A 25,033-nucleotide genomic window follows, 5' to 3' on the forward strand; every position below is an offset into this window, starting at 1 on the left:
AACTTGTCGCTGGAAATCGAAGCTACAGATTCGCAAGGTGGCGTGGCGTCGTTGATGATTCCTGTAAGATTGTGCTTGTGCGTCAACAACGCAACTTGTCAGTTCAACGAAACCATCTCAGGATCAAGCGAGTTTGTCGTAAGTCAATGGAACAATGGGACTTGATTTAAATTGCTATGTACTGAATTGGTCCTAACTGTGGATACATTGATAGTTCCACCTTTATAGACTTTTTATTCTGCTTCACTGAACCGTTAACAAATTGTGAGTATGTTGCCAGATTGTGGGTTGTTTGTGCACCGATGCTTACGACGGAGTAACATGTTCGGAGGATCGGAATGAGTGTGTCATGTCTGCATGTTTCACTGGAGTGAATTGCACAGATGTAGCCGCACCGGGAACTGGATTTAACTGTAGCGATTGTCCGCCAGGAACAACAGGTAAGGGTTTTTATTTAACCCCGCTTACCAAAAACGCATTGCAAGGCAACATTGTGAACCAGTTGTTCAGAAGGAATCAGATTTTGATGTCAGATCTTTTCAAATGTTAAAAGTCATGCCTAGGTTTGGTTCAACTGTATGATTTGCATTTAGCAACTGTCGCTAACATGAACTTCGGTTGAGCCATAAACGAGTTGTTTTTTGCCAGTCATCACTTCAAAGGCACCAAAACAGTTCTTGTATCCCTTTACAGAGTCACAATTATTAAAAAGTCTCAGTGCTTTATCCTTGCACTCTTGGAAATAGGTTTCTCTCTCTCTTTATCTAAATAGGTTTCTCTCTCTCTTTATACTCTTAATAAGGTTTTACTGAAAGCCAGAACTGTTTGCAGCCTTCACCCACACTTTGCGAAGACTAGATAAACAATTTCCTTCTATAAACCAGGTGACGGAAGGAACTGCTCCTCGATAGACTTTTGTGCATCAGATCCGTGTGAACAAAATTGCCAACCGATTTTTAACGATTTCAATTGCTCGTGTAACGCCGGATTCAGCGTAAATACTACAGACAACACACGATGCGATGATGTTGACGAATGTAATGATGGAAGTATGTCTTGTGCGGACATAGCAAACTCAGTATGTGTAAATAGCGTTGGAAACTTCAGGTAAGTTAACCAACTTACGGAGTGTCAAATTTGTATGTGGTGTGTCGTTTGAACAGTTTTACTTTTTATTGCTGCGTCCACCTCCTTTTCTATTTGTGACAACATTTAGTGTGAAGACATAACATTGTGAGATTGTTTCTTGTCAGCTAGTTATGCCTCAGTATCTATTGCATAAATTTCTCTCTTCGGTTAATTAGTTGTAGCAAATCGTTTTTTTGCGGAAAAACTTATTGGCTGTGACATACAAAGCCCCATGCGCTTAAGAACACATTTAAAGAAATGGCATCTATGCACATGTCTGATGGTCTTCAAAAAATCTTTTTTATGCAGCTGTGAATGTATCCCTGGGTACGAGAAAAATGGTACTTTGTGCATGGACATTAACGAATGTAGCTCAACACACAACTGCACAGCTATGACATCTCAGTGTGCCAACATTGGCGGCTCCTTCGAATGCGACTGTGTGTCCGGTTACGAAAGGTATATACTACATGTTGTAATGTAGTTTTTGATCCATAACATTGATGTGCTTGTGTTTTAGGGGAAGCGATGTCTTTACTTGCGTTGATGTAGACGAATGCAATGTCACCACTCCTATGTGTAACAGCAACACTCAGCTGTGCGTTAACAACGACGGATCATTTGAGTGTATATGCAGGTCAGTACAATCTTTGAAAATAGAAGCAGTATTGAGGCCGACCTTTGTAAATAGAAGAAGTGTGTATGCATTTAAGTTTGACAAGTGACCACACTACCGCGGCCTAAAGTTTTGTTTTTTTCTGCCGGTAATAGAGATAAAGCGCTCTATGCAGTAATCTAATTGATTTAAATCTGACTTTTTGCTTCAGGGATGGGTACGAGTCTGTTAACGGAACATGCCTTGACATTGACGAATGTGCAAACGCGACTCTTAACAACTGCACTGCGGATAACTCGACATGCATCGATAACGATGGTTCGTTTAGTTGCGGCTGCCTTGAGGGATTCACCGGGGATGGAACGGTAACAATTTTGTGGTTGTTTTGTTCGTAAAATATGAATTAATTGAATTTTTAAACAGTCTATGAAGTAGATTGTGGAAATGATTTGACGTTTACACCTGGCATCACCTTGTTTATTTGCGCACAATACATTATAACGGTTTCTCGTAGGTTTGTGACGACATCGATGAATGCGCTACATCCAACGCTACTGATTGTTCCGAAAACGCCGAATGTCAAAACAACATCGGAGGATTTACTTGCGAATGTGTGCAAGGATTTACCTTGATAATGGGCACTTGCACTGCGAATAGTAAGTCTCCCGTTGATATACAAACAGTTAAATATGAATGATCCTATAGGTAACTTATCTTTTCTGTTTTTGCAGTTGTAATTCCAGCACCCACTATCTTGGCTGTAGGTGTTTCCTCATTTGCGTTTATTATAGACCCCGACTCTCAGTACGGTTCTTACGAGGTGTGTACAACGAGATTCGTGTTCGAAACTCCGGATTAACTTATTTTTTCGTTTTAGTATACAATTCAATCTGAGCGCGGTTCACCTATGACTGCCACTTCAACTCGAAATGTCGCAGTAGTTGATAATCTACAGCCCAACACTCTGTATAACATTACAGTTCGCCCGCTGACAGATACTTCTAATGGCACTGTGTTTTCCGACCCTAGTTCGGCGGCAGAAAGTCGCACTGGTAAATACAAAATTTGTATCTGACAGACGTTAAACGAGTTTTAAACGATTTTACTCTGTTAATAAAAAAAAAAATTTGTTACAGGGCTACTTAACGTTCAGCTTTCAGCTGAAGTTGTCGGGGAGAGTTTCGTCGCAGCTTATCGGAATATTCAATCAAACGAATCCCAAAGTTTGTTCTCGCGAGCAAGGGACACTTTCCTCGGATTTACGACAGCAAACGGATTTTCCTTTGTAGAAGTATCGGGTACTGCTATCAGGTTTGCTTTTTGCTTTAAGCGTTTTGCTTTGCTGTGGCCTATTACAATTAACCATATACATACTTTATAGAAATGGAAGCGTGATCATTAGCGTTACATGTGCAACAAATAGCACCAACATCACTGATGCGACAGTCGAAGCCGACACAAGCTCCGCAAACGCATCCTTGTTCGCTAATATTCAAACAGGTATGTTGGCGATTGTGTATTTAGATTTGTCTTCGGTAAATACAAATCTTAAAATCCTGTTTGATTGCAGTGACTACACTTCCTTTCTCTCCAATAAACTTATTAGTAAGCGGTGAAACCGCAACCACGGCCTTGTTTACTTGGGAGCCGGAAAACGCAGAGGAATCATATGAGGTCGAATGTAAGTCACTTGTCTTTTAAAGTATTATATTAAACGGCTTATGGCAAAACATAACGTCGAAACCAAAATTTCATATTTTTGTTTGTCCGTTGCGTTTGAAGATAAGTTCACCATTTATATTCGGTACCGATCTACTGGTTAAATGCTACTGCTATAAATCGACATCAAGTTACAATTGTTAAAAAGCTTCCAGGCGTTGCTGGGTTTGCAAGGTTTTTAACGCTTTTGTGTTTAGCGACACTCGCGTTGTTGAGTTGCTTAGAACATTGTGTTTGTTTTACAATCTTGATATTTTGGTGTTGATCTATTGCGTTTTTCAGGAACTGATGATGCCATTATTAGGGGAAATATATATTCCTACTTTCTAATTTACTGACTGATTCTGTTGGCAATTGAGATAGTCCTCTCAAATTTCGAGTTGTTAAAAAGCTCACCATTCTTCTTCGCAGTAGCGTGTGTAAAATTGATTTTACAAAAAATGGATAGTTTTTTCGCGTATATTTTACCATTATGCTGTTTTGTTTAGTCCGTAAAATGTTACCCATTTTTGTGATGATTTTATATTTTGCTTCTGACTTAACAGATTTCTTTTTCTGTAGATACTTGCTCCAACCAGTCTCTGGTAACTACGGTAACCAATTCCACCAGTTTCCAAGCAACCGCTCTGCCGTCATCAACCCAATGTGTCGTTAGGGTTCGAAGCGTGACAGATATTTCAGCAACCATCGTAGCCAACTCAGCGTTTACCTCATTTGTGTCCTTTACAACCAGTAAGAAACTTTTGAAACGCTTAGTGCAAGGCATTTTTTGAAACTCTTAGTGCAATCGTATTAGTAAACTAATATTTGTTTTTTTTTGTAGCTAATGTGTCGGCCACCACTACCATGGCTTCAACGGTCGCAGGTAAACAACACCTGACTGGCGAATAAAATTAGCACTTGCCAGGATGAATTAACATGATATAAATATAAATAAAATGTAGCTGTGTTACCCTAGTTAAATTTTCTTCATTGTAGTTTCCAAACCATTTACTTCTTTATTTGAATAGGGCATTTAGCGACCTGCCTCATTCGCATATATGGGGTAATACATTGCATTTGGGTCAGAGTTTTAACCGGACTTGTTACACAAAATGACTTTTTACTTTGTACCGAGGCACCAACGAAAGTAGTTTAGGCTTTGGGATTAAGGATTTTACAACCAACAGCATTTAAACCATTCATAAATATAATTTCTGCAGATTTTATGCTTGTCCAAAACTCGTTGTTTGTTTTTTCAACAATTTGTTTTTGTCAAACAGTTACAATGACTGATGCGCCAACTGAGGCTCCGAATGCAACAGCCGGGTCGACCGCAGGTATATTGTAATGGTTAAAGTGTAATTTGTAATCAAACCCCCTTTGGCTATTCTAAACGACTTGTTATTGTAAATTTTTAGGCAACGCTACCGATACTGCAACTACCACAGAGCAACCCGTAAACGGTTCGTTATTTTCAGATTACATAATGAAAATGTTTGACTGACACCAATATAGATTTTAATGCAAACCAATTTTGTCAAACAGTTACAATGACTGATGCGCCAACTGCTGCACCGAATACAACAGCCGGGCCAACAATGGGTAAGTAAACAATCAAATAAAACTGCTGGATGAGCAATACTTGGTCATACATTATGCCTGGCAGCAATAACTTATTTAATGGGTAAGTAAATTCGCGAAAAAAAATTGTTTCGAACTTTTGTCCCCAACATTATCACTTTATTTATTTTAAGGTAACGCTACCGATACTGCACCTGTAACAGGGGGACCAGAAAACGGTTAGTAGTTTTTTCAACATAACTAGATAAAACTGGAGAAAAATGTGATTGTTTCTTAACCAATCAAAAATATCGTAAATCAGGATTTCCTAATGAATAAAAACTTGCTTCTTGTCACACAGTTACAATGACTGATGCGCCAACAGCTGCACCGAATGCAACGGCAGGACCAACTATGGGTAAGTAATTTGCAAAAAATAAGAAAATTTTGCACATTTTGTGCCGAACAATATCGCTTTATTTGTTTCAAGGTAACGCTACCGATGCTGCAACGCCAACAGAGGGGCCAGTAAACGGTTTGTAATTTTTTCAACCTTATTATCAAAAATTAAAAAAGTGGTATAGTTTTTTTTCAACCGATTGCAATGTTCGCATTTTAAAATTGTTTTTCGTCAAATAGTAACAATGACTGATGCGCCAACTGCTGCACCGAATGCAACAACTGGACCAACTATGGGTAAGTAATTTTTAAAAAGATTTTTTCCCATCTTGTGCTAAACAATATCATGTTATGTATATCAAGGTAATGCTACTGACGCTGTAACGGCAACAGAGGGACCAGTAAATGGTTAGTTGTTTGTTTTAAATTACTAGGTAAAACTGTTATTGTGGTTTTTTTTCTGGTAAAATGCTTGCAGCTATATTTAATAATGAACAAAAACATGCAATTTACTTCTTTATTGTCAAACAGTTACAATGACTGATGCGCCAACCGCTGCACCGAATGCAACAATGGGTAAGTACTTTGCAAAAACAAATATTTAGAATTTCTCGTCCAACAAATATCATATAATTTCATGCAAGAAATTGATAAAACTGTTTCTCCCAATAAGTAAATAAAACATTTCTGTATATCAGTTACAATGACTGATGCGACAACAGCTGCACCGAATGCAACGGCAGGACCAACTATGGGTAAGTAGTTTTTGGAAAAGAAAGAGAATTTTGCACGTTTTGTGCCAAATAATATCGCTTTATTTGTTTCAAGGTAACGCTACCGATGCTGCAACGCCAACAGAGGGGCCAGTAAACGGTTTGTAATTTTTTCAATCTTATTATCAAAAATTAAAAAAGTGGTATAGTTTTTTTCAATCGATTGCAATGTTCGCATTTTAAAATTGTTTTTCGTCAAATAGTAACAATGACTGATGCGCCAACTGCTGCACCGAATGCAACAACTGGACCAACTATGGGTAAGTATTTTGCAAACAAAGAAAAAAAGTCTCGTTTAAATCACAAAAATACCTGATTCATGCAACGACATAAACAAAACTGTTTCTTCTAATAAGTAAAATAATTATGTTGTGACAGAAGCATCAACAACTATTTCATCGAAGACAAAACTGTCTCTTCTTGTAAAATTAATACATTTTAGCAACAATTTTCTGTAGCTTTAATTTATATGCCACCACAGTGAATATCAGCGGTATTTCTGACACTGGAAGTTGAACACTTTATTCAAATATGTTGTAACTGTTTTTTTTTCTAGTAGCTCGTGTAGCTCAAAGATATAGCAAACGACTTCTTTAACAAAACAATTTAACGTACGTGGAAACAATACAATAACATATCTACTCTTCAGTTGCCGCGGTCATTCTTTCTGCCCCCACGATTCTTGTGGAAGGCACCACTTCCTTTGTTGTTATACTTGAATCTGAACAAACATTTGCCGTCTATGAGGTACGTGTTGCTATCATCATTACTGTTTTTAAAATATATCATGAAACAAACATTTACTTAATTGCAGTATCTTTTGGAATCTGAATCTCTATCGCCGATAAATGGAACCACCACCTCGAACCTTGTAGTCCTTGGAGGTCTGCGGCCCAATACCGCTTACAACATTTCGGTTCGTCCAATCTCTGATTTGTCTGGTGCCAGTGTAGAGTCTGACTTCAGTCCAGTGGCACAGAACAACACGGGTGAGTCGAAATGAAAAATGTTAGATACGTAACTTTGTTGTTTAAATTCTTAAAGTTGACTGTTACATTGAACTTGTGGCAGCTGTTTTCTCCTTTATATTTCGAACACTAAGTTATAACTGTTCCATACTTTATTTCGCGCCTCATCTGGCCATTCTCACGGTGCGTTTAAAACTAGCAAAACGAAATCTTGAGAACCTAAGTTGACAGATCATGTCAACGCAACGCATCTCAAATTACTGCGACAACAACTCAAACTAAACTGTAACTAATGTCAAACACGCGTTCTAGGAAGTCTATATAACGTTTTTTTTGTGACATTTGCATTGTAATGAGAAAAAGAGAGCCGGTTAGCTCTTGGTAAGGACGGATTCAATACAAATGGTAAATAAGACACTGTAGCGTCTGTCTATAGTTTCTTAATGTCGCTTTGCGTTCGACCAATTGTACTTTCGATAACAAAACACGTGTAACTGCAATCCGCAAAATTTGCAAAAAATAAACGGATCAAATATGCACTCAAGTTGTTGTTTACCTTAACCGTATCACAACTTTACGTTGCAGCGCTGTTGAGCGTGCAGCTCTCCGCTCAACTTCTCAGGGAAACCTTCCTCGAAAACTATCGCGATATCCGGTCTTCCGATTCCCAAGACCTGATCTCACGAGTTAGGGATTCGTTTATGGCACTTACAACAGCAAGCGGGTTTCCAATTGTGTCAGTGTCGGGTACAGCCATCAGGTATAGTTAATTGTACTACTGGTTTTGCACGTGCATTGTGTTTACATTACATTTGTATTTCAGAAATGGAAGCGTTTTTCTCAGCGTTTCTTGCGCCACCACCAGCACAAACATATCAGACGCGACCGCTAATGTTGATACAAGCTCAGCAAACTCATCTGTGTTAGCAGACATTCAAACAAGTATGTGATTGAAGTTAAAAACATGTTTTGGTTTGCTTAAAATGGTAAACTTATTTCTGGATGTTTATCAGTTACTATGCTCCCCACACCGCCTATGAACGTTTCTGTGACTAACGTGACTTCAACGACAGCCATGTTTACGTGGGAATCGAATGAAGTCGAGTCGTTTGAAGTGGAGTGTAAGTAACAGTACATATTTTCATCGACAATATATGCAGCCTGTTTTGTCTCGCTAAATACGCTTCTTTTTTAATTATAGTTGCTACCATAAATTATCAATGAAACCCATACTTATATCTCAGTTTTCTGTTTCTGTATGTATACGTTCTGGATGGTTTGCATTTAACTGGATGGATCGTAGTATAATAATTCCGTTGAATTTCCGAACTGAACATGTGTTTCAAACTAGATACTTGCGAAAATCAACAAGTCACAATGACTACAACTGCAACGAGCCTTGATGCAACTGCGTTACCACCATCATCTATATGCGTTGTTCGGGTCCGGAGTGTTGCTAATGTCACAACAACTGCGGTGGCCACGTCCATGTTCACATCGCCAATTTTCTTTACAACACGTAATGTTTCCGTTGGCTTTAAATGAACCTCTAACTTGGGTGATGTTAATTTGTGTTGTTGTTTTTAGTTGCCGTAGCCACGACCACAACTCCGCCCGACACAGCAGCTACAGGTAAAAATACCGTCGTGTAATGCTCTTTAGTAAGAACTACTTTATAGTTTTTACTTAGTAAATTACGTGTCGCGTTTTGTTTGTTACGTCCATATTGTTTTACAGCTCAATTGTTTGCGTTAACTTATTGTGGATAATTCAAATTGTTTTGTTTTAATAGAAACAGTCACAACCGTTGAAACTGCAACAGGTTTGTTGTTGTTGTATTTAATCAAACAAAACTGTACAAAAATTGTTTTTCTTTTTTAAATCGATTAAAATGTGACATTTGAAGAATTAGTTCGGAACAAAGTTTTTTGACTAACTCGTTTTTTTGCGGTATAGTTACAATGACTGATGCGCCAACTGTTGCACCGAACGCAACAGCAGGTCCAACTATGGGTAAGTATTTTTGAGGGACAAAAAAAAATTTTGCACATTTTCAGCCAAACAATATCGCCTTATTTGTTTCAAGGTAACGCCACCGATGCTGCAACTGCAACAGTGGGACCAGTCAACGGTTAGTTATTTTATAAACCTTACGATAGCAAGTGAAAAAAGTGGTATTGCTTTTTTTGTCAATTGATTGCAACATTCGCATTTTAAGATTTGTTTTTCTTCAATTAGTTACAATGACTGATGCGCCAACTGCTGCACCGAATGCAACAACTGGACCAACAATGGGCAAGTAGTTTGCTAAAAAAAATAAAAAAGTCTCGTTCAAATCACCAAAAGACCTGATTCGTGTAACCACATAACTGCAGCCTCAACAACTACTTCATCCAAGACAGTAAACAAAACTGTTTCTTCTTATAAGTAACATAACTATATCAATATTCAGTTACAATGACTGAAGCATCAACAACTATTTCATGCAAGACACTAAACAAATCTGTCTCTTGTTGTGAAAATAATACATTTTCTATTAACAGTTACAATGACTGATGCGCCAACTGCTGCACCGAACGTAACAGCTGGACCAACTATGGGTAAGTATTTTGCAAAAAAGAGAAAATTTTGCACATTTTGTGCCAAACAATATCGCCTTATTTGTTTCAAGGTAACGCTACCGATGCTGCAACTGCAACAGAAGGACCAGTAAACGGTTTGTTATTTTTTCAACCTTACGATAAAAAGTGAAAAAAGTGGTATTGTTTTTTTTTGTCAATCGATTGCAACATTCGCATTTTAAGATTTGTTTCTCTTCAATTAGTTACAATGACTGATGCGCCAACTGCTGCACCGAATGCAACAACTGGAGCAACAATGGGCAAGTAGTTTGCTAAAAAAATAAAAAAGTCTCGTTCAAATCACCAAAAGACCTGATTCGTGTAACCACATAAGTGCAGCCTCAACAACTACTTCATCCAAGACAGTAAACAAAACTGTTTCTTCTTATAAGTAACATAACTATATCAATATTCAGTTACAATGACTGAAGCATCAACAACTATTTCATGCAAGACACTAAACAAAACTGTCTCTTGTTGTGAAAATAATACATTTTCTATTAACAGTTACAATGACTGATGCGCCAACTGCTGCACCGAACGTAACAGCTGGACCAACTATGGGTAAGTATTTTGCAAAAAAGAGAAAATTTTGCACATTTTGTGCCAAACAATATCGCCTTATTTGTTTCAAGGCAACGCTACCGATGCTGCAACTGCAACAGAAGGACCAGTAAACGGTTTGTTATTTTTTCAACCTTACGATAAAAAGTGAAAAAATTGGTATTGTTTTTTTTTCAATCGATTGCAATATTCGCATTTCAAAATTGTTTTTCTCCAAATAGTTACGATGACTGATGCACCAACTGCTGCACCGAATGCAACAACTGGACCAACTATGGGTAAGTATTTTGCAAAAAAAGAAAAAAAATCTCGTTCAAATCACAAAATACCTGATTCATGCAACATGGCTGAAGCATCAACAACTATTTCATCCAGGACAGTAGACAAACCTGTCTCTTCTTGTAAAATTAATATATTTTCTATTAACAGTTACAATGACTGATGCGCCAACTGCTGAACCGAATGCAACAACTGGACCAACTATGGGTAAGTATTTTGCAAAAAAGGAAAAAATGTCGTTCAAAGTACAAAAATACCTGATTCGTGCAACAACGTAAACGAAACTGTTTTTTCTAATCAATAGTTATGGGTCCCCTTCCCTGAAGGGGTCACATATTGATTTTACTCAAATTGTTTTGTTTTCTTTCTTTTCTTCCCAAAGTTTGTCCGACTCGTTTTTCCGTCAAATGTTTGATGGATTTGGCTAAAATTTACACAGATGGTAGATATAGTTATGTAGATGTGCATACCACTTTGTTTTTGTTGATAACCAGTATTTATTCTGCTAGCCCCCTAAAATGGGTGAGTTTTTAAATTGTGTCAGAATTGGCTGAAATTTGGATAGCTTGTATAGTATGCCATTTATAGTTGTCGATTGGTGTGTTCAACCCTGTAGCCCTAACATTTACCCCACAAGCCCACAAAGTGTAAAACGTATTTGTATGTTACTGGACACCACAAACGAAAGATTTCTGTTGCTCAATAGTGTTACAAGGGCAAGCCCAGTGCCGATCACTGTGTTTTACCTTACAACACCCGACTTTCTCATGGTTATCTCTTGAATTGCATTATTTTCAACTTTGCATGTGTGGGGACCCATGAGTTTCTGCCTGCAGAAACGACTAAGGTTATAAAAGACGACGGCTAATATGGGACCCAATACAAAATATGCATAGGAAATATATTAATGTGCTAAGCCACCCTTCTAGTATAATTATGTCATTATCAGTTACAATAACTGAAGGATCGACAACTATTTCGTGCAAGACACTAAACAGAACTGTTTTTCTTTGTGTAAAATTAATACATTTTCTATTAACAGTTACAATGACTGATGCGCCAACTGCTGCACCGAACGTAACAGCAGGAACAACTATGGGTACGTATTTTTGGAAATAAAATTGCACTAAATTTTTTTATGCCAAACAATATCGCCTTATTTGTTTCAAGGTAACGCTACCGATGCTGCAACTGCAACAGTGGGACCAGTGAACGGTTTGTTATTTTTTCAACCTTATGATAAAAAGTGAAAAAATTGGTATTTTTTTTTTCAATCGATTGCTATATTCGCATTTCAAGATTTGTTTTTCGTTAAATACTGCGCCAACTGCTGCACCGAATGCAACGACGGGACCAACAATGACTAAATAATTTTTACAAAAAGAAATTATACAAAAAATAACTATTATATTCAAGACAATTAAAAAGACGGTTTATAATAATAAATAAACTATTTTCTGGGAAACAGTTACAATGACTGATGCGCCGACTGCTGAACCGAATGCAACAACTGGACCAACTATGGGTAAGTATTTTGCAAAGAAGGAAAAAATGTCGTTCAAAGTACAAAAATACCTGATTCGTGCAACAACATAAACGAAACTGTTTTTTCTAATCAATAATTATGGGTCCCCTTCCCTGAAGGGGACACATATTGATTTTACTCAAATTGTTTTTTTTCTTTCTTTTCTTCCCAAAGTTTGTCCGACTCGTTTTTCCGTCAAATGTTTGATGGATTTGGCTAAAATTTACACAGATGATAGATATAGTTATGTAGATGTGCATCCCACTTTGTTTTTGTTGATAACCCCAGTATTTACCCCGCTAGCCCCCTAAAATGGGTGTTTTTTACCCAAAGTTTGTCCGACTCGTTTTTCCATTATGGATTTGGCTGAAATTTGCACAGATGGTAGATATATTCATGTAGATGTGCATACCACTTTGTTTTTGTTGATAACCCAGTATTTATCCCGCTAGCCCCCTAAGATGGGTGAGTTTTTAAACAGTGTCAGAATTGGCTGGAATTTGGATAGCTTGTATAGTATGCCATTTATAGTTGTCGATTGGTGTGTTCAACCCTGTAGCCCTAACATTTACCCCACAAGCCCACAAAGTGTAAAACGTATTTGTATGTTACTGGACACCACAAACGAAAGATTTCTGTTGCTCAATAGTGTTACAAGGGCAAGCCCAGTGCCGATCACTGTGTTTTACCTTACAACACCCGACTTTCTCATTGTTATCTCTTGAATTGCATTATTTTCAACTGTGCATGTGTGGGGACCCATGAGTTTCTGCCTGCAGAAACGACTAAGGTTATAAAAGACGACGGCTAATATGGGACCCAATACAAAATATGCATAGGAAATATATTAATGTGCTAAGCCACCCTTCTAGTATAATTATGTCATTATCAGTTACAATAACTGAAGGATCGACAACTATTTCGTGCAAGACACTAAACAGAACTGTTTTTCTTTGTGTAAAATTAATACATTTTCTATTAACAGTTACAATGACTGATGCGCCAACTGCTGCACCGAACGTAACAGCAGGAACAACTATGGGTACGTATTTTTGGAAATAAAATTGCACTAAATTTTTTTATGCCAAACAATATCGCCTTATTTGTTTCAAGGTAACGCTACCGATGCTGCAACTGCAACAGTGGGACCAGTGAACGGTTTGTTATTTTTTCAACCTTATGATAAAAAGTGAAAAAAATTGGTATTGTTTTTTTTAATCGATTGCTATATTCGCATTTCAAGATTTGTTTTTCGTTAAATACTGCGCCAACTGCTGCACCGAATGCAACGAGCGGACCAACAATGACTAAATAATTTTTACAAGAAGAAATTATACAAAAATAACTATTATATTCAAGACAATTAAAAAGACGGTTTATAATAATAAATAAACTATTTTCTGGGAAACAGTTACAATGACTGATGCGCCAACTGCTGCTCCGAATGCAACCGGTGGACCGACTGCAGGTATATTTTTATTTGCAAAAATGTGATAAAAATGTGAATTGTAACGCTTAAAAGCTAATATATGGTAAATTTGCAGCTAATGCTACCGACGCGCCAACCACTGCTGTTGAGCCCACAACAGGTGTGTAGGTTTTGTTATGTTAGGGAAATGTTTGGGTTTACAAATTTTGGTATTTCTAATATTGTGTGCATCAATACAACATGAAACTACAAGTTTTTTGTAAAACAGCTACGGTGACCGAGGCCTCTACTGCTGCACCGAATGCGACAGCTGGACCCACAACAGGTATGTTTGGTTGTTTATATTGTAACAAACTCAGCCCGACACAGCTGCAACTACAGGTAAAAAAATACCGTCGTTTAATGCTCTTTAGTAAGAACTACTTGTAATTTATAGTTAGGATAATTTAGTAAACATCGTGTCACGATTTTTTGTTTGTTTGCTACGTCCATATTGTTTTGTAGCTCTATTGCTTGCGTTAACTGATTATGGGTAATTCGAAGTGTTTTGTTTTAATAGAAACAGTCACAACCGTTGAAACTGCAACAGGTTTGTTGTTGTTTTATTTTATAAAACAAAACTCTACAAAAACTGTTTTGCTTTGTTTTAAATTGATTATAATGTTTACAGTTCAATATTTAGTTAGGAACAAAGTTTTTTAACTAACTCGTTTTTTTGCGGTATAGTTACAATGACTGATGCGCCAACTGCTGCACCGAATGTAACAGCAGGACCAACTATTGGTAAGTAGTTTTTCTAATAGGAAAAGTTGTTATTGTTGATCCTAATAAAATTATAATGGAACTACAGCAGGTATTTTGTTATGTGTTAAAATAAAATGTGCATGACAAACACCTTAATAATGTACAAATAAACAAGTAGTTAGTAACACGTGTGAAATGACCTGTATATGTATTGTATGTGACCTGTTATTGTGTAACATTTTGACCTGTTACTTGTATCTTTTTTGCCATGTGTTAATGTTTGCATTTTTTTATAATTTGGTTTTAACATTTTTTTTTTCACAACCGCTGCACCAACAACTGGTTTGTCGTTGTTCTGTGTTTTTTGTTTTCGTGAGTTTTTTGTTTCATTATGCAACATTCTTTATTTTTAACAGATACAACGGTTTCAACTGCACCGCCAGTAACTGGTTTGTTTTTGTTTTATACTTTTTTTAGTTTTGTTGTTTTTATTGTACCACTTTTTTCACTACTGCTGCGCCAACAGCTGGTTCGCCGTTGTTCTGTATTTTTTTGTTTTCGTGAGTTTGTTTTCATTATGCAACATTGCTTGTGTTTAACAGATGCAACGGCTTCAACTGCACCGCCAGTAACTGGTTTGTTTTTGTTTTATATTTTCTCATAGTTTTGTTGCTATTGTAGATTTTTTTTACAACATTTACGCCAACAGCTGGATTTTTGTTTTTGTGAGTTTGTTTTCATTATGCAACATTGTTTTGTATTTAACAGATGCAACGGCTTCAACAGCACCGCCAGTAACTGGTTTGTTTTTGTTTTATTTATTTTTTAAGTTTTGTTGTTGTTATTGTACAACATTTTTTTTATTTTTCACAACTGCTGCGCAAACAGCTGGTTTGCCGTTGTTCTGTATGTTTTGTTTTCGTGAGTTTGTTTTATTTGTGCAACATTGCTTGTGTTTAACAGATACAACGGCTTCAACCGCAGCACCAACAGTTGGTTAGTGGTAGTTGTTGTTTTCTTTGTGTGTTGTAAGTTTATTGTTTTACAAAATATTGTTTGAATTCAACAGACACAACTGCTTCCACCGAAGCCCCCACAACAGGTTTGTTGTTTAATCATACAGGGCTCTTCAACCGGGGTTGAGCAGAACCCAAGGGTTCCGTACTAACCTTACAGGGGTTCCGTGATCTTTAAGGGTTGCTCAGGGGTTCGCAGCGGTTTGTTGTACAAATATGAATCATAACAATATCATTGTTGCGAACAGCAATGCTCGCCCGTACAATCTAGTAATTAACCTTGGTTGCACTCGTAATAAACACAGCCTTAATACACTCTGGCAAAATTGCGAGATAAATGTTGAAACGACGGTTACAAGTAACATAGCAATGCGTTTCAGTGAATCGTTTAATTGAAGCAGAGCCACTATATTGAATATAGTGGCTCTGATTGAAGTCAACTTTTATTTTGTGCTTGGGGTGTGTTAAGTAAAAATGCATGTTTTTTCTTTGGTGTAGCCTATTACATTGGTTAAAATTATTGTATGTGGGTTCCGCAAAGTTTGACAAAACACCTTCAGGGTTCCGTGCCACTAAATAGGTTGAAGAGCACTGCATTAGACCCATCTCCCCAATAAGGTTGCGTAAAACTTGACTGAGTGTGAAACACTTTTAACAGTATTTGAAATGTATAATCTAAACCAGTGGTTCCCAACCTTTTTTGTTACGTTCCTCCCTTCGCCCATTTTCGAACTATTCATTCCTCCCCATAAGAAGAAAAACAAATATAACATTAAAAATTAAAGCATTTTGAAATAGACCTTTAATTAGGGATGTCCATTCAGAATCCTTTACCAAATGTGAACCGGGTCCAAATTATAATAATACATAATAATGTGTATACAAAAATATTCTGTAACGTTTTCAATGTAATTTTTTTTGCAGTTTTATGAAATTCCTCCCCTGAACTCATAAAATTCCTCCCCGGTTGGGAACCACTGCTCTAAACTATTTATCACTATCAAACCCATTGCCATTTTATTTTATTTTATTGCCATTAAAAAATCTGTTGTTTTTTCAAATAGGCGCAACAGATGCTTCAACTGCAGCCCCTACAACAGGTCTGTTGCTATTTCAAGTATTGTAACTTAATTGCACTTTATTGTAACTAATTGCAAATATTGCATTGATAAAGGAATAAAGATATTCTCTACTGTGGTTAACTGCACTTGTTAGGTGCCTAAATATGAAAGTTTTAATAAAATTATTGTTTGAACAGGAACAACTGCCGTCTCTACCACATCAGGTTTGTTGTAATTTTGTGTTTATTGTGCTAAAAACTATTAAATCTCCCAAACCCCATCACAGGCCGTACAACGTTGTAGGTTTTCACTGTTGTCTTTATACACAACCACTGTTGGTTTCTAACCAGATTTTACGATCTTGTGTAAAAAACTACCTTGTTTTTAGGACCCGATCCGTGTTTGAGCACAACCTGTCATCCATGGGCAAACTGTTCGTCTGCTTCGGGGTCTGCGGTGTGCAGTTGTAACCCTGGGTTTGCGGGAGACGGGCTTAGTTGTGCAGGTTAGACCTTCACTGCTGTGTTCTTTTGCTTTTGACAAGAAACTTTGGTCGCACATGCACTGATAGTACAGGGTTTTGAAAGCAAAGATTTTATTATCAAAAAGATAAATTACACCGATTTTTCAAATAATTTTTCGATTTTTTTTTCTTACTTCACACATCACATGTGATGTTTTTTTTATACTGTACTATATGCCAGTTATACATTGCAAATCCCGTTTTTTGTTCTGATTAATATGTTTTGTGCACAGATATCAATGAATGTGCAACCGGAGAAAATAACTGTGATATGAATGCACTATGTCAAAATCTCAATGGTTCATTTGACTGCGAATGTATGAGTGGATACATGGGCAGCGGCACAACATGTCAAAGTAAATATACGAGTATTGGGTTATAAATCAGTTGAAACTGTATTTAAATGTGTTTATAAACAGCTGTTTACCTAATATTTTTGCCTTAAAACTTCTATGTTGTTTACCTACTAAATATTTCAGTGAATGTTTTACCAAACACTTGAAACGATAAAATGCTAAGCTGGTGGTAAATGCGTACCACAATCTAGGCAACATTGTACGATATAAGGTAACCTCACCAAATTGATTAAACAGACGTTAACGAGTGTGAAACGGGAGAAAACAACTGTGCGGCCACAGCAATGTGCACAGATACCGATGGTTCGTTTGTTTGCACCTGTCCTGACAGATCTGTAGGAGATGGAACTGTTTGTCAAGGTATACTACACATTTTTTTGGATTAAATGGAAACATTTATAACGGCCGTTAAGTTCAATTATAGGGGCTACGTTGTCGGCAGCCGTAAACAGAACTATGTCATGACTATAATATGAATATTATCACTTTGTAATTCGTAACTGTCGATCAACTTGTACTACATGTCATTTTGAAGCTTGGGTTGTCATTGAGCTATGTTGGTAGGATTTTTGTTTAAACAATTGACACGATACTTGCGATTTCTGAAATATATACGACGAATGACCCTTCTTTTTCAGTTTGCAATAATCTCACAGCCAGCGCTCTGTCTGGGCGATCCGTAATCGAAGTGTCAGTAGAATATACTCCTCTCAACGGCGAATCCGTCCCTCTAATGTTTAATGTGTCGGGAGGCGGCATGTCGCTATCAAGAATGGGTCCTCAAAGTGTCTTCCGATATGTTTTCTCTCAACTAGCGGCAAGCGAATCTTACGAAGTGACAGTGACGAGCATTGACGCGTGCAGGTCCTCCACAATTATACAAGTCACAACAGGTACATGATGTTATATATCGAATATGAATCAAGTTGAACATGTTTGAGGGTTTAGTACTGGTACTGAAGAGCAATTTAATATGCGTCAATACCTTGTGACCAGGTTCTTGATTTAAATGCTTGATTAGTGAATGCCTATTCTGCTTGGTAATGTCTCCAGTTTAAATTTTACCCAATTCTGCAGTTTAAATGTTTGGTAATGTAAACAGTTTGATTTTTTACCAAATCCTGCAGTTGAATTATTTTGTAAGTTGAAAATAGTACCCAGTTGAACAGATACCGAACAGACTAGTGATGCCCCCTGACTTCGTGTGATCATGAAGTTAAGCGTATGCCTACAATTTTTCCATTGTGTTTTATATGGTATTCTCGTTACAGTTTCACTGTGCACTCGTCAGTGCACGCAGGGCCATTGCGTGCTCGGTCTGGACCAGCTACAGGCGTGTGTGTGCCTTAACAACTTTATGGAAACTAGCAATCCTGACATTTGCACAGCGGGTCAGCCCTGCCAAGAGAGACCTGGTATTTGCGACGAGACGGTCTCCACCTGTGTAAACCAGAACGATGGTACAGCCGAGTGCGTCTGTTTTGCTGGATATGAAAACGTCCAAGGCGTATGCGAAGGTTCGTGAAGGTTTTTTCAAACTACCCTGAATTGGTTAAAAAAGCACTTAAACAGAAGTATTTTCATGGTACTTGGTCAGCTTTGTTCCGTTTGTTAAGTTTTAATTTGTTTTACATGACTTGACTTTTACTTTTAGTGATCGACCAATGCCAGTCCGACCCTTGTCCCAATGGCCAATGTACGACTGGAGTGTTGACCTTTACTTGCGAATGCAACGAGTTCTTCTTCGGCAGAACCTGTGATGTTTTCCAACCATGTGATCCCAATCCTTGTCAGAATGGCGGACAGTGTTCAGCGACTAATTCCAGTTTTGCATGTACTTGTCCACCAGGCTACACCGGTATGGGCTATAAAGTACTGGTGCTTTGTCACTTATTTATTGGCGATGTTACTCAAAACCAATTTGTTGCACTTTAAGTAATTTATGTTGCCCATATCAGGAAACCCAGGCCGATTTAATTACTTTCGCCTAAAATATTTTAAATTATCAGTTGGCCTTAGTAATTTTCTTGCCTTTAGACGAATGTTTATTCATAAAAAATTTAAAATCGCTTATTTGTTATTAGCTCAGTTATAAACTATTTGAGACTTTATTGTTGGGTGTTTTCCAACAGGTAACACTTGTGCTGTGGATGTCGATGAATGTCTTACTATGCCTTGCGCTAACAACGCAACATGCATAAATACACGAAGTTCCTTTACTTGTACTTGCAACACAGGATTCAGGTAACAAAAGCGGTTGTCTAGTGCGATTTACCTATAACTTACATAATTGTACTTTCAGAGGTGATGGTTTTACATGTTTCGAGGTGGTTCTGCTGCCGTTCGGTGATACAGCAGGTGATACATTGTTGCGAGTGGGAGACGATGTGGCGTCTTCTACCTACCAGTAAGTAGTTGTTGTTTTTTTGTTGTTTTTCCATTGTTTAGGTACACAATTCACGGTTTTAACAGTCTTAACCAGAAATAAACCGTATATTTGTGCACATAGCGTTTTGACGGCAACTTGTCATTATCAAATGAATAAATGTTAAAACCAAGAAGCAAGTAAAAGCAAAAGTGGTAAAAAAAAGTTATAACAGTGCGTATTGTAGGTAAAAACGTGGAGTTCTTTACGATAAAAAGTTAAACGGTCACTTGCAGAATGGGTTTTAATTTGTTTCTCGGTACGAATTTTTCCTCGGATACGAAAGTTTTGTTAGCAGAAAAGTGCATTGGAAATTGACCACCAACGCACAACACGAATATAAACATTGATTTGTTTACAAAACAAATAAACCACTGCAAACTATACTTTCTAGGACGGAGTATAGCATCCCATTCGGCCAAGAAAATTTCAACCAGTTCCGAGTCACCTCTAACGGCTTTATAAATATGGGTCCCGCGTTTTACTACGTCGGCAGTTTATACCGACCATACGCAAATGGTTTTGCGGATCAAACCTTGGCCATTCTTGCACCGTTCTGGGACGATTTTCAACCTAGCACCAACAACGACGGTCGCGTATACTATCAAGTAAGTGAATGCGTTTTTTAATTATTAATACGGTATTATTTTTAATAAACCACCTGAAAAAAGTACAGACGAGTTTGGAATGCCATTTTCATCGAGACACTTTTATTTAAGGTGTACGACACTATTGCATCTTCGCTTGACGCTGCGGGAACAGCTGTTATGCAAGAAGTTGGGACGCGGATCTCGGAACGATTTGACCTTACGAATTTCAATCCAGTGTTTGTGTACAAGGCGACTTGGAGCGAAGTGGTGATGTTTCCTGAGAGAAACCACAGAAACTTTGTAAGTACTTGATCAGGGAATGAAAAATCATTTTGTTTATAAATGTTTCCTCACCAATTACCGTCTCTCGCAGAGGCTACATTAGAAATATTTTTTTGGCTTATGCAGTGCTACCTCTACTATTCGTACCTCTTTTAACCTCTAATCTAATTCCTGGTCGCCATATGATCGGTTTTATGTGGTAACAATAAATGTGTTTCAATCGTCAAGCTAGAATAATAAAAAACGAATGAATGTCTTTATATTTAGTCTGCATTCGTTAAACGTATAAGAATTGTTTTCTCTTTTAGAGGTGTGTTGTTTAATATACAAATTTGACTATCCGTTATTTGCTTACTTAGTCATGTAGTCAAATTAACAGAAAGGTTTAAACTAGAAACTAGAAATGATAGTCGTAATGCACCATATCTCCTAGTTTAGGCCCTTAAACATTTAGATACTTCAAAGGCCGCATGTTGGTTTTTCGCCGCTGGTTTTCTCCTGTATTTGGCATCTTTTGGCACTTTTGTCATTAGCCATTCTTGCTTTTTTAGCAATAAGCATTATATAAGTTCTAGAATCTAGATTATCATCAACCTGTAAGTTTTTGTTATGTTTCAAACATTGTTTTCTTCGTCTTTTTTAACAGCCCAGCACATTCCAAGCTGTTCTTGCAAGTGACGGATGCGACACTTACGCCATCTACTTGTATAAAGAGGAAGCCATGTTGTGGCAAACCGGGTTACGTTTTATCGACAATGCACTGATCGGATATACCAACGGAAGGGAATTGCGATTTACAGAGACGCAGGGAATGTACAGACCAGACCAAAGAGTGCAGAGACTTGGTAATTACGGAATAAACATATATTAACGTAAAGTATATTGGCATAGTGGGGTATGTCAGTTGATATGCAACAGTCACCTTATTATACTATTGCCCACTGAAATTTAGAAACTAAACTGTTTTTAATTGCAGATGGAAGACAACCTGGTCAATACTTTTACCATTTGACCCCAGTCAAAACTCCTCTTCAGGAGTCCCGTTGCGGCTGTGTGAGTTGGTACGTGAAAGACGTATCTACAACTTACGTGCCTTCGTCGATGCCTTGTCCCTGCTTCGAGCTTCAGGCAATCATTGACCCTCGTTTTATTGTTTCGGTGGATTACATCTTCCATGTAATAAACAACTTCTTGCCAGGTTTTGGTTTCACAACGACGGACACAGCGGAATGGGAAATGGACAGTAAGTTACGTTTTGTATTAAGTTGTTGTGAATCAAAGTTAGAATATAAATTGTAACTGAGCTCATAATTACTAATTTTGGTGTAAAATTAAAACGTTTGAGTTGCATAAACTTTTAAAAAAAATTTCCTAATTACATCGTAAAATATTTTTGTGTGAAAATGAGACCATTAATTTATTTCGGCTAAACTTGATTAACATAACATTATGTTGTAGACATATCGACTTGATGGACAATACAATGTTTTAAATAGGCGGCGATTTTCTACCTCCTAACATTCATACACAATGTGCATTAATATGAACTGCACCAAAAGCCGACACCTAATTACACAATGCACTTCATGTTGCTTAACTGACACTTTTTTAGGCCTTTTCAACCAATGCTACCAACCTTTCCGTGGAACGGGTCCACGCTGCTGCTATCGGCGGGGATTGCGGAGATTCTTCTTTTTCTGGATCATCTTCGATGGTTGGTTGGACAGTGGTCCACTGAGTAGTCGAGCGGAACGATTCCAAATCCCCATCTTGGACAGCGATGGTTTTGTCCATCGAAGAAACCAAACCGTTTTCGACGAGCAACTGCGAATGTCGCTTGGTAAGTATTCATTTACCTGATGATTTTTTTGATGTGAAATGCCGTTAATTTTACTTTATCTTGTCTTTTCAGAGGGTGATCTTATACCGCGTCGCCAGTGTTGCTTGGAGAGCGGTGCTGCTGGTTTCTGTGACATGTACAATAGAAGACGTCCACCTGCAAGTTGTAACAATTACGTTCCAGTTTTCCCAAGTGAGTTTTATTTATTAACTTAATTGGCATCTTATTTTGTAAGTTACTTGGAGTGATCTCCAGTGCGTTGATTTATCTTTAAAATTATAGAAAACTTTATTTAAAGCATTTTAAAATTAAATCAACAAACGTTTGTAATTGAAAAATCACAATTGTTCCTATATCGAATGAAGTGGTAAACAATGTGCCTATGCAGCACCACATAAAAATGGCACCACCTGGTGCCATAGCATCTGGTAGAACTATACAAACGTAATATCTAAAACTTTGGCAATTTCCGCTAGGTGGCGTAAAAATCACTGTCGCTTTAGATCAGTTAAGTTTGAGGGTTAAAAACTAAGTTTTAATGTAGCAAACTTGTCTGATGATAGTTTTTATGTTAGTACCTCTATTGTGACACTCTAGTTAGGATAAAACACTGCTTGAAACATCCCGCATTGCAGGTTTTACGTTCGGCGATCCTCACATCACAACGATTGATGGAGCTCAGTACACTTTCAACGGACGTGGCGAATACATGCTTGTTTACTCGCCGGATTTGTTCGTCCTGCAAGCCCGAACACAACAAGCGGTGAACAGTGACGGATCGCCGATTGATGCAACCGCGTTTAGCGCCTTTGCAGCCCAAGACATTGCCAACAACTCCTCAAGGGTAAGTTTAAGACTAAGTTTGTGAAGTAGTTGGACTGTTAGATATTGTTATAACATACAGTTAACAGTTAAAGTCGCTAATGCCAAGTTTATGTCTTTTTGCCTATCATTTGAAACATGTTTTATGTCCCACAGATTCAATTTGAAGCCGACCCTACCAACGATACACAAATCATTGTGAAAGTTGATGGAGCAGTCGTTACTGGTCTTACCACAAGTAAGCGTAGTTATATGCTTTGTTTACTTGTGTGTCACTATGGACGAAAACAGAGTTTTGAATTGCCCTTTTCTTGAGCAGCCACATTTGATAGATTTCTGCAAAAACGCGTAAATGTTTGCGTTGCGTTTGTTTATGGGTCAACGTTTTTACACAGTAATATTTCGTTTAAACATTTTTAAAAATCTTTAGTTCCAAATACAATAGATATAATTCATTTAACTCACAAAAAGGCACTGTGAACATGTAACACTAAAAAGTTGCACTTGTATAGTCAATGGATTTTCGGTTTGTTTGTAGTGGAAGAACTTTTTGGAGGTGTAGCTCTCTCAGTGAATGACGAAGGAACACACACTGCAAAGTTCCCAGGCGGCTCAACAATGGAAATAACGGTCACAACTGGAATTCTGTCGCTCTCATTTACTGGCTCGGACAGTTTGAGAGGAAACATGCGAGGCCTGATGGGTAAAGCTTCTGAATAACGTGTGAAGAGATTTTGAACGTAAAATTAACGACAATGTGTCTCGAAGGCAATTGGAATGGAGACAAGGAGGACGACTTCGAATTCCGCAACGGCACTATGCTGAACTTTACTGACCTCCAGCCAATTGCGAATGTGGACATTTTAAATGGAACCCTTTCCGAGCGTCTTTTATTCCCATTCGGTCAAAGCTGTAGGTTATTGCAATAAATCAATGCCGAAAATTAGGGTAAGACTAATGTGGTTTGCTTGCTAGGGCAAATTAGTGAGATGGAAAGTATTTTTAATTACACCAACATGGGCAATGATAATTTTGCTTTCCACAATCCAACCAATCCAACCGAACCGCCGTTCCTCGAGGATCTTGTTGCCGATCAAAGAGGAACGGAACTGTTTAATCTGACTCTCGCCAACTGCACATCCGACGGTCAAGTATCGACTACTTGTCTATACGATGTTCTTACAACGAATCGAACAGAGATCGGCGCCAACACGTTGTCAGCTTCTACCGGTTCGCAGGCCGCAGCTACAGCAAATGGTAAAATCAGTGATTTAAAAAAATATATCAAGGCATGCTTGTTGTACTGTTAAAAATTTCGTTTAATTTACAGAAAACAATCCTCCAAATATTACAATTGTGGACAATGGTGATTTTGTGGACGGATTCTTCCAAGTTGAACTAAACGTAGCTGGAACATTTACTGTGATGGCTACTGACGTTGATGGTGACACATTTACCTTTGATATCGTTTCCGACAACAGCATACCTGGAATCGTGGTTGACTCAAGTAACTTTAAAACGACACTTATACTTGTTTTTTTATGTTGGGTATTTGGGCCGTGTGACCGTATTTGGGGGTTTAAAACATGACGCATAAAAACTACTTGGCCCAAGTGGAAATGTTTTTGGATGATCTAAACTCAGTTCTTTTTGCGATGAACGGTTTACATGCATTGTAAGCTTGAAAATACCTAAAAGTTAAGTTCAAGCATTGTAGCAGAAACTAAGGAAAGACTTTAGCTAACAGATTTATTTGCTAGCAATCAGTGCAGTGACGTTGATAAGCATTACAGTAGTTCTATTGTGACCAA

At 37.7% G+C, this 25,033-nt stretch overlaps 3 protein-coding genes and 4 long non-coding RNA genes across 7 annotated transcripts in view; all 7 read left to right on the forward strand.

Moving 5' to 3' along the window:
• The first annotated feature begins 5,371 nt into the window (after positions 1–5,371).
• On the forward strand, positions 5,372–6,009 carry LOC145228147 (uncharacterized). Its single transcript, XR_013860027.1, has 5 exons — positions 5,372–5,423; positions 5,496–5,540; positions 5,645–5,701; positions 5,768–5,812; positions 5,936–6,009. It is a non-coding gene; the product is annotated as an uncharacterized LOC145228147 (long non-coding RNA).
• A 92-nt stretch (positions 6,010–6,101) lies between these two features.
• On the forward strand, positions 6,102–6,437 carry LOC145229136 (uncharacterized). Its single transcript, XR_013860369.1, has 3 exons — positions 6,102–6,159; positions 6,233–6,277; positions 6,381–6,437. It is a non-coding gene; the product is annotated as an uncharacterized LOC145229136 (long non-coding RNA).
• A 59-nt stretch (positions 6,438–6,496) lies between these two features.
• Positions 6,497–10,034, forward strand: LOC145228148 (uncharacterized). The gene is made up of 14 exons (XM_080093141.1): positions 6,497–6,518; positions 6,827–6,924; positions 6,992–7,166; positions 7,731–7,905; positions 7,969–8,087; positions 8,159–8,266; positions 8,497–8,664; positions 8,733–8,777; positions 8,938–8,967; positions 9,102–9,158; positions 9,232–9,276; positions 9,384–9,440; positions 9,689–9,745; positions 9,970–10,034. The coding sequence occupies exons 1-14, from the start codon at positions 6,497–6,499 to the stop codon at positions 10,032–10,034; spliced, it is 1,221 nt and encodes a 406-aa protein (XP_079949267.1).
• A 724-nt stretch (positions 10,035–10,758) lies between these two features.
• LOC145229134 (uncharacterized) lies at positions 10,759–11,824 on the forward strand. The gene is made up of 3 exons (XR_013860367.1): positions 10,759–10,816; positions 11,652–11,708; positions 11,780–11,824. It is a non-coding gene; the product is annotated as an uncharacterized LOC145229134 (long non-coding RNA).
• Positions 11,825–13,118: 1,294 nt separating this feature from the next.
• Positions 13,119–13,602, forward strand: LOC145229135 (uncharacterized). Its single transcript, XR_013860368.1, has 3 exons — positions 13,119–13,176; positions 13,248–13,292; positions 13,546–13,602. It is a non-coding gene; the product is annotated as an uncharacterized LOC145229135 (long non-coding RNA).
• A 1,282-nt stretch (positions 13,603–14,884) lies between these two features.
• On the forward strand, positions 14,885–24,151 carry LOC145228164 (uncharacterized). Its single transcript, XM_080093166.1, has 24 exons — positions 14,885–14,942; positions 15,076–15,108; positions 15,271–15,303; positions 15,377–15,409; positions 16,388–16,423; positions 16,582–16,608; positions 16,773–16,889; positions 17,141–17,263; positions 17,501–17,623; positions 17,902–18,156; positions 18,535–18,780; positions 18,918–19,121; positions 19,396–19,507; positions 19,566–19,670; positions 20,083–20,296; positions 20,408–20,578; positions 21,207–21,405; positions 21,537–21,803; positions 22,173–22,400; positions 22,473–22,592; positions 23,036–23,244; positions 23,379–23,460; positions 23,761–23,925; positions 23,991–24,151. The coding sequence occupies exons 1-24, from the start codon at positions 14,885–14,887 to the stop codon at positions 24,149–24,151; spliced, it is 3,321 nt and encodes a 1,106-aa protein (XP_079949292.1).
• A 52-nt stretch (positions 24,152–24,203) lies between these two features.
• The window catches only part of LOC145229131 (uncharacterized), a 33,593-nt gene continuing 32,763 nt past the window's right edge, over positions 24,204–25,033 (forward strand). Inside the window, exons 1-2 of the mRNA XM_080094412.1 lie at positions 24,204–24,479; positions 24,553–24,729. Of these exons, the coding sequence (XP_079950538.1) occupies positions 24,212–24,479; positions 24,553–24,729 (445 nt within the window). The 5' untranslated portion in view covers positions 24,204–24,211. The remainder of the gene's footprint in view (positions 24,480–24,552; positions 24,730–25,033) is intronic.

This window comes from Phallusia mammillata, chromosome 5 (assembly GCF_965637545.1).
Source record: "Phallusia mammillata chromosome 5, kaPhaMamm4.hap1.1, whole genome shotgun sequence".
NCBI lineage: Eukaryota > Metazoa > Chordata > Ascidiacea > Phlebobranchia > Ascidiidae > Phallusia > Phallusia mammillata.

Coding starts and splice junctions, on each gene's coding strand:
- LOC145228148 (XM_080093141.1), top strand. CDS start 6,497: ATGCAACGACATAAACAAAACT. Junction 7,167..7,730: donor AGTGGCACAGAACAACACGG/GTGAGTCGAAAT, acceptor TTTACGTTGCAG/CGCTGTTGAGCGTGCAGCTC. Junction 9,159..9,231: donor AACAGCAGGTCCAACTATGG/GTAAGTATTTTT, acceptor ATTTGTTTCAAG/GTAACGCCACCGATGCTGCA.
- LOC145228164 (XM_080093166.1), top strand. CDS start 14,885: ATGCAACATTGCTTGTGTTTAACAGATGCAACGGCTTCAACTGCACCG. Junction 14,943..15,075: donor AACTGCACCGCCAGTAACTG/GTTTGTTTTTGT, acceptor TGTATTTAACAG/ATGCAACGGCTTCAACAGCA. Junction 19,122..19,395: donor TTGTCCACCAGGCTACACCG/GTATGGGCTATA, acceptor GTTTTCCAACAG/GTAACACTTGTGCTGTGGAT.